Genomic DNA, 9,361 nt, shown 5'->3' on the forward strand with positions numbered 1-9,361 from the left:
GAGCAAGAGGTAGTAGATAGCTCCAAGAAAACTGGACTGTTCTACACATAAGTTCATGGAGATAATGATAGCGCTCATAAGACTTGCACAGACTCAAACCAGACAAAATCCCAGCACTGAAAAGGGGAAGGGGACAGGAGCTCCCACTCCTCAAAGAAACTATTTGCAATGGAAGCCATCTAGGAAAGAGAAAATCCTATCTTCTCCAATGGAGTGTCATCGGGTATGCCAGCCACATTCAAGAGCAGGCCCCTTGTCCAGAAGTAGTTGGCCAACACAAACATACTCCCCTTTTTTGTGCTCTTTGTTTTGTCAGATGCTTTTCATATTATTGATTATGCTTGTTTATTTTGAGTTTTGATGTGTGTGTTTGAGAGACAGAAAGAACACAAAGTTGTGTGGGTAAGAAAGTGGAGAAAATCTGATCAGAAGTTGGAAGAAGGTAAAAAGTATCATCAAAACATATCATATAAAAAATTAAAACAAAGATAGTTAAAAACAGAAACTTTCCATGTGATGCTAATGATCACTCGGGGTCTTGAACCTCTGGACTAGGCCTTTCTTCCCCTTCTGTAGACCAAATCCTTGAATTTGGAAACGTGTGCAAGCTACACCACTGGCTTCACAGGTGAGGCCTATTAACCCATGTCTTCCCCTCCCACCCCAAGGTCTGTAGCCAGGGAAGTCAGACGTGAGGATCCTTTGTCTCTATGATATCATGACTCACAGGAGATGCTGATGGGCACCAATGACATGGAAAGGTCTACTCACCTGCTTCGATGACTAATTCCAAATCTAGTTTTTTATCATTCATAATACCAGGGAATTGTATCCTGCAGCAGTAGGTCCCACGGTCAGCTAGAGTCACATTCTCTATGGTCAGAGACACATCTCCTTTGTTGATGTTCCCCCTTAGCTGGTATCTGCTGAATTTCTTATATGTCACATGTTTTCCATCAGTTCTGAGCAACTCATTGCCACACTGTGACCAAGGGCAGGATCCTTTGCCCCAGCACATAGGCACAAGAATCCCAGAAGTAGGTAGAGTGTAGTTGCAGTGCAGATAGGCATTCTTACCTACCTCAACTATATAAGCATCTTCCAAAAACCCTATACAGAAAAAGAAAGGAGGACAATACAGTGAGGGTCAGTTTCTGCAAACAATGCATCACAGAATAAAAGAGGAAATGATGGCTGCCCTGTTGGGAGGAGGACTGGCTGTGCCAATGATTCTCTGACTTGAGAGGCAGCAGAAAATCCCATTTAAACATTTATTAAGATTGCACAGGCCTCTCATCCTGGAGCTCAGCAGGTGGAGATGGGAAAATCCTGAATTAGAGGCCAGACTGAACTATATAGCAAATTCCAGGCTAGCCCAAGTGATGAAACCATCTCTCAGAAAAGAAATTACCAGACCAGGACGACAACTTAAGCCTCTAATTTCTGTAAGGAACTTGGAGAAGAACTGTTTGTGAGTTTGAGCCAGCCTGGGTAACCTAGGCTCATTCCCTAAGATATGTGCCTCCATTGGACTGAGATGGAACATGAGAACTCGCATTTCTCTCAGTTTCCATGTGTTGTGGGTTCTTGATACTACACATCCCCCCCCCCCTTTTTTTTTTTTTTCAGAATCACAGCCCTCTGATTGTAAACAGTTTGAGCTAATGTGACTACAGAGCTAATGGAGTTCACACTTAGAAAAATGGTCATTGTTGGCCAGGAAAATAGCACTTAATCTGGACTAGTTGTCTGTATAAAAGATAGGGTAATATCTCTCTCTCTCCCTCTCTCTCTCTGTCTCTCTCTCTCTCTCTCTCTCTCTCTCTCTCTCTCTCTCTCTCTCTCCCCCCTCCCCATCTCTTTCTGTCATGAGTAGATTGAGTAGATGAATGGAACCCCTGATAAAACAAAGCTAGTAGCTTGCATATTTGAAATTCCTCATGTTATATTGGTTTAAAATAAATTCCTTTACAATAACACACACATCTATGACGATGCAGTCAAAGCACATGAAAGTTATGTGCAAGCATAATTCCTCTCCCAACTCTTCGCATTTCATAGCTTCCCTTCCTAGAGCCCAAACACTAAAAAGGTGTCCTCACGCTGCTGTTCCCTGGTAATGATTGTACACATGATTGTTCGCCTCGAATCTCTCTGTAGCACTGTGATTACCAGCAGTCTATATGAGGTTGTTCAATTAGGCTCACTGCTTGTGCCATTCTTAGGTCATATTGATTTACCCGGCCCCGCATTATTGGACAATTAGGTTACCATTACAAACAACATCACTATGACCATTCTTTTATCTTTGCCTTGCCCTCTGTGAAATAATCCTTCTCCAACTGAAAAGGACCGGGCTCGTACTTACTTGCAAGTAGTAGTTGCAGCAGCAGCAGGACACAGTTGAAGGTAAGACCTGAAAACATGGGTACTGGACAGGAGAAATCAAAGGACAGCTCTGTGTAGGGATAGCTTCAGCTCTTCAGCTAAAATGGTACTTCCTCTAACTTCAGAGAACCCAGAATCATGACTGCTAACCACACCCACTGAGGTTAGCCTGCCCCCCGCCCCCCCGTGTCTGACCTCCAGTGAGTCCCACGTTAGTACTCTAATCTAGTCACACCAGAGAATGTTCCAGTCCTGTGTAATGTCACACTAAACACATCCTGCAAGGCACACTGAGGTTTTTTTTTGCATGAAATCAACAAAGAGGAAGCAGTATTTCAGAGAAAAGTATTAGTCATGGCAAGAGGACAGAGCCTTCTAATATCTCAGATAAAATAGCCCAGGATGATTCATGTACAAACCCAGCCAGTGGCCAGGGAACAAAACCATAAACATGTCCCTCATGTGTTCTGGTGTAGTCAGGTCAATCTCCACTAACCAGGCCTGTGACCAATGTTCTTGAGGCACTTGCTTTGAGCCAGGCACTGAACTAGGAGCTAAAAGCGAAGCAGTGAAGCTCGGCATGGTGGGGCACGCCTTTAATCGAAGCACCAGGGAGGCGGAGGCAGGCAGATCTCTGACTTCGAGGCGGGCTTGGTCTACAGAGCAAATTCCAAAGCAGCAGGGGATACACAGAGAAACCTTGTCCAGAAAAAAAAATTAACTAACTAGCCAACTAATAAATAAGTAAAGTGATCATTGTTATGTCCTTATTTTTACATTTATGGACAACTTGAGAGCTCAGTTGTCATTCCTTGGTCTAATACACTTTAGAATGCAATCTATAAGCTTATTGTATTATGAGATAAGGAAATTATCAAGATACCATTACAGGTGGTGGGCGCACCCTTGTAATGTCAGCACTCAGGAGGCTGAGTTAGGAGGATCACTGAATATGAGGCCAACCTGGGCTACATAGCCATCCTCTGTTAACAGTATCAAAGAAGCTGAGTCAGTAATGTATGTGGAGCTTCACAGTCATTCTGACTTTGACCTTCAAACATTCAAAATCTTCTACTTAGGAAATACGTACTTCCTGCTGCAGAGCTGCTGGCCCACAGCTCGGACAGAGCTGAGTAGACTTCTGTATTCCATTGCCTTCCATCTCATGTACATGAGGCATCCCCTCTGTTTCCTTGGAAGGAAGGGGGAACTTAGAGCATGAACTGTCAGAATGTATTAAGTTCCAGCCATGTAATTTATAACCACAGTACTACGCAAGACTTCAGCTCTCTCAGTCATTAACAAGTGACATTTACTTAGACATCTTCAAAACCAAAGCTTTCCCACAAAGGGAAGTCAGCTCCCAGGCTGCGTAATTTCTGAAAACCTGGTGGGTTTCCACTTTGTCAGCCCTTCCTGAGCTCCCTGCTACTCATCTTGATGCCTTAAATGCGTTTAGTCTAAACATCTGTTGGGAAACCCTGCTAACACATCTAACTTGCTCAGCATGTGAATTTCTACAGAATTGTGGAATGGGGGCTACTCAGGAGATGCTACTTCACTTCCTTATTTTACAGACAACAGAGACTCGGAGAATGGCAGATCCCAAGCCATGTGTTTAAAGTTATAACAAGCCCCCTGACCCCTAGACTTGTACTATAAATTATGTTGCATGAATTAAATGTCTTCACTGTCAGCCTATACCACTATTAACAAGTTGCAAAATATATTTCTGTATAACAGAGAGGATTAAACCTGAAGTCGGCGGCCATATTTAAAAGGCTCTTGGGCGTGCCTCCTAAAACACCAGCATGTGGTTCTGTGTCTTGTTACATTTACTGTCAGGCCCTAGAATTGATACTGACTCCAACTCTTACTGCTTTCCTATGTCTTGTTTGGTTTGGTTTGGTTTGGTTTGGTTTGGTTTGGTTTGGTTTGGTTTGGTTTTACAAGAGGTAGGATGTAACCTAGGCTAACCTGGAGCTCTCTATGTACACCAGGCTGGCCTCAAACTTCTCATCCTCCTTACCTCTACTGCCCAAGTACTGGCATTATACATATGGTTCACCACGCTCATTTCTGTGAACAACTCTGTAAAACACTAATTTTCTCTTTTTTAATTTACTAAAGCACAGCCGTGAAAGAGTCTGCAGAGGCCCATCTAGTCCTTTGTTTCTAAGGCACTCAGTTCTGAATTTTTTTACATGTTAATTTTTTTCTTCTTAGTGGTTTTTTCATGTTAAAACACAAAATTGGCATCATAAATGATTAAATTTTAGCAATATAAACATGAGGGGGGTGGGAAATCCAGAGGCACAATAAACCCCTCTATGGGAATACTTTGTAGTTTCCACAGAACAGAAACTGAAATAATCTATTAACCAACTAGTAAAAATTTCAGTCCTTGGAGGGTTTTTGCCCACACATGAGTATTACCTAAAGCAGATAGTGTTTTATTGAGTTTTCCCCCTAAAACATGTTATATTTAATTCATCCTCTTACTGCTGTTGTTATACTTTTTAGCCACTTATTTTTTGGTACAGAGTATCAACATGTATGTCAGAGACAGCTTGTAGTCAGCTCTCTCCTGTCATGTGAGTCCTGGGGATCAAAGTCGGGTTTTAGGCTTGATGGTAGATTGTCTTTAACCACTGAGCCATCCATCCCCCAGGCCTGTCTTTGTTAGGGTTTCTATTGCTGGGTTGAAACACCATGACCAAAAGCAAGCTAGGCAAAAAAGGGTTTATTTGGTTTACACTTCCACATTGCTGTTCACCACTGAAGGAAGTTGGGCAGGAACTCAAATAGGGCAGGATCCTGGAGGCAGGAGCTAATACAGAGACCATGGAGGAGTGCCTCTTACAGGCTTGCCTCACATGGCTTGCTCAGCCTTTTTCCTTTTAGAACCCAGGACCACCAGCCCAGGGATGGAACCCGCCCGCAATGGGCTAGGCCTGCTCCACTGATCACTAATAGAGAAACTGCTTTATAGCTGGAATCTCATGGAGGCATTTCCTCAATTGAGCCCCCAACCCCATGATGACTTTACCTTGTGTCAAGTTGACACACAAAACCAGGCAGTGCAAGGCACTTGTTCACACAAAACCAGGCAGTGCAAGGCACTTGTTCGTTTTCTATTATAAGGACACTCAGAAGAGGTAACATAAAGCAAAGCTTTTTATAGGGTACCATTTTGGAAGCTCGGAGACAAGGCATCAGTGTTGGTTCAGCTCTGGGAGGATCTCATGAAGACTGGCATCACAATAGGGGTAAGGTAAGAAGAAGGGAGAGATCCCATGGGGAAGCAGCAAGCCAAAGCCAGTAGGGGAGCCTGCCTTGCTCTGTAACAGCCATCTCCGAAGAATTCACTCAAGTTTCTGCAATAACTACTTTTAGTCCCCCTAAGTGTAGCGTCCTCCCTGAGACCTACTCAATCTCCCCTCGGCTTCACCAACAGGAAGGTCTCATCATCTTTCAAATACATAACCTATTTAAGTACAAACAACATCCAAAGAGCTACCTGTTCAAATGTGTGGGAAGCGGCTCTGCTCTCGCCACTACAAGATGGTGCTTGGTATAGGCATTGCTTGATAGAAACAACTCCATATATGGCGAGCCCTCGCTGAGAGATGTGGCCTTACCTTGCATCATTGAGAGTGGCCAATTAATAGTGACTTTGTGGCAGTTGCTGATAGGATTAAGGCAATGCTTATAAGGGGCTGCGGGAGCTGGGGAGGAGAGAGAAGAGAAAGAGAATAAGCTTGCTGTACAGGGATAGCTGAATAAACTACTTGAAGAAGAACACGGTTGCCGTTACCTTATTCCGCTGGTCAGACGTGGGTAGCAACACAAATGAATAAAAAGTTACAATAACAAATAAAAACAAAAACAAAAACAACAGCAACAAAACCCTTATATTACAAACCTTGTTTTCAATCCCCATGCCTAGTAATCCTTTAGACTCCTACTTCCCTTAAGTCTCTGGAAACCTACAAAAAAAGATAAAATACAGTCTTGCGCCTTTTCATTTTTATAATTTTGTCATTAAATGCATGAAGAAAAAAAAACAGACAGAAAAATAGAGAGATACAGGAGACACACAGAGAGAAAGAGAGAAAGCAAGGGAGGGAGGGAAGGAAGGAGAAAGTGTCACACAGAGATGGGGGCGGCATCAGGAACAAGTGAGTGTACAGATGTCGGAAGATACTTCCAGGAGTTGGTTATCTCCTTCCCCTGTGGTGTAAGGCCACCACGAAGGGAGGACCTCACCCAAGCCTCAGGAATTCTCAGCCACCCATTAACTCACAAGACACCGAACTTGATGTAATCAGCAAGAGGTATATTTCACTCAGTATACTGAAGTCAAGACCCATGACCCACACAGGGGCAGTGGGGTCTGACCCCGGGGCTTTGGAGACAGAATTTAAAGCCAAAAACCACAACTGGGGGGAGGGAGGACCACAGCCCAGGAGGAGTGAAGGGGGGTTATTGAAAAGCACCTGTGAAAAGTCTCAGCCCATTATTCAGTTTGTGACAGGATACAAGGAAGAGTCATGGGGAACATTTTGTATAGACTATTCTCTAAGAGTCTGTACGTAATCAGCCATCTATCTTGTGGTCAGCCAAGTTCTTGAAACACAGAGCTCACCACCAAGCTGACCTGCATTCTTGGTTCTGCTCAGTCTGCTAGGAGGTTTTGAAATTTTTAAACCCTTTCAGTGGGTTCCAGGGATTAGACTCCAATTGCCAAGCTTGCACAGAAGATACTTTGAGCCACCTCCCCCTTTTCTTATTTAGACAAAATACCATATCACATATAGGTTTCATTCCTCCTATCTTAGGTCTTTTATTTGCTAAAGTAATTTTAAAAGGATCATAGATGCGTTGTGCCACCTTCTCAGTCTCCAATGTGTATCTACTTCCAAAAAAGGAAATCCTGCTGTGTAATCATGATACCACTACTACGCAGAATAAAGTTATTGATGCTCTTGTATGCTTCATGTACTAGACTACAATCACATTCTTCTATCTCAAAAATGTTATTTAATTGATTTGTTTTGATCCAGACTCTACATGCAGCTGGTTGTTGTACCCTGACGTCTCTTTTAATTGATGACAGTCTTTCCTTCCTTTCCCAGGAACTTGTTGATTCTATAAATCCATTTTCAGTGAACTGCTCTACATTCATTCTGGCTTGTCTGCGTTCTTGTGTTATCTTTTACTTTAGTTCCTGTTTCCGTTATAGTTCCTGAAAGCGGTATTCAGCTCTAAAGGTTTGGTGAGTTTCAGGTTGATTTGGTTTTTTGTTCTTGTTGTTTTTGTTGTTGTTGGTTGGTTGCTTGCTTTGGTTTGGTTTTTCCTTTTGTTTTGTTTTTTTTAACGCTTCACAGCTTGCTTTATATTTGATATTACAACACAACTACCCAATGGCTGCACCTCTAGAGATGACACATTGTTCAGCCTTCAGCTTTCACTTTTAGCACTAGGAACTGAAAATCTTTATCTCCTGTAGTATATGCTCATCCTTTGCCACAGACACATGGATTCCACTGGGAAAACAAACTGGGAGTGGTGGTCCATACTTATGACCTCAGCACTCAGGAAGTAGAGGCAGGAAGACTGTCATGAGTTCAAGGCTAGCTGGAACTACATTGTGAATTCCAAACCAGCATGAAGTACAGAGTGAGACCCTGCCTCAAATGGGGGAGGGGGAAGGAGAGAAGGGAGACATATCCCAGTGATAAGAGTATTTACCTACTTTTAAAAAAGAATTTATTTATTTTATATGAGTACACTGTAGCTGATTCAGACACACCATTAGAGGTCACCAGATCCCATTACAGATGGTTGTGAGCCACCATGTGGTTGCTGGGGATTGAACTCGGGACCTCTGGAAGAGTAGCCAATGCTCTTAACCACTGAGCCATCTCTCCAGGCCAGAGTATTTACCTACTTGATCCCTATGATTACATAGCTATGAGTGCCCTACAGCCGTAAAATTGGAATCCCAGCACTCAGAAGGGGGATCCAGAGGAGGATCCGGAGTTCAAGTCCACCCTCTGCTACAGAGCAAGTTCAAGGCCAGCTCGAACTACACGAAACTTGTCACAAAAGAAAAAGCTGGTTCCTTTGAAATTCACACTTCAGGTCTGTCTTCATTTGCAAAGGAGATCATAAAAGACCCATCGGTACATAATGATTCTGTAGTTACATGCAGTGGGGGTCCACTGTTTTGAAGAGTCTTTGGATACTTAAACCTTTAATAATTTATTATATTCTAAATTGTATCATAAACTGAGCAAGGTACACTGTGAACTCAAGGCCAGCCTGAGCTATATAGTGAGGCCATGTCTCAAACAGCTGAAAGGAAAGAAACTTTGTGTCATCAGTGCTACCAGATGATGCAGGCTGGCTGTAAGTATTTGAAGGACAGACACTGCTACAGATTAAGTATGAGTTTCAGTTTACTCCTAAAATGTTTTATGGTCTCTGTATTTTTGCTTTTGTCCAGTTACTTTCAACACATTTGTCCCTCCACCAGGGCCCAGCACTGGAAGTGGTATTGTAGACACACTTTACAAATTCCTGCCTTACTAGTGACCACCTCCCCCCAGTATGGTTTCAGAACATTCCTACCTTGATTTGCAACATTGTCTCACCAAAGACCCAGTATATTTTTTATGCTGCAAGTGGCAGAAAACCCAACTAAAATTGCCTTCAATGTAACACAAATTTACTGACTGACGATACTGAAACCCAATGGACAGAATTCCTGGATGCTTCCATGAAAAGATGGTGATTGATACTTGTTCAATGGCCCAACTTGGATTACAAATTCATTCCTCAATAATCACAGTCTCCAAAGAGCCAAAACAAACAAACAAACAACATAACAACAAAACATGCTCATTGGCTCGAGCCTAAGTCACCTCCCCAAATGTAATATTAATCTCAAAAATAATACAAGAATGAT

The 9,361-nt window shown here is 42.7% G+C and overlaps 1 protein-coding gene across 3 annotated transcripts in view; it reads right to left on the reverse strand.

Annotated features, from left to right (window-relative positions):
* Positions 1-2,499, reverse strand: part of Havcr2 (hepatitis A virus cellular receptor 2) — a 29,602-nt gene extending 27,103 nt beyond the window's left edge. For all 3 annotated transcript variants that reach the window (XR_013111323.1, XM_076936999.1, XM_034507458.2), the window contains exons 1-2: positions 2,369-2,499; positions 772-1,110 (exon numbers count right to left, since the gene is read on the reverse strand). Coding sequence is in view for 2 of the 3 variants with exons in the window: in XM_076936999.1 (XP_076793114.1) it covers positions 772-1,110; positions 2,369-2,426 (397 nt within the window). In the remaining variant the exon portion in view is untranslated. The remainder of the gene's footprint in view (positions 1-771; positions 1,111-2,368) is intronic.
* Between the last annotated feature and the right edge of the window lie 6,862 nt (positions 2,500-9,361).

This window comes from Arvicanthis niloticus, chromosome 6 (assembly GCF_011762505.2).
Source record: "Arvicanthis niloticus isolate mArvNil1 chromosome 6, mArvNil1.pat.X, whole genome shotgun sequence".
NCBI classification, from domain to species: domain Eukaryota; kingdom Metazoa; phylum Chordata; class Mammalia; order Rodentia; family Muridae; genus Arvicanthis; species Arvicanthis niloticus.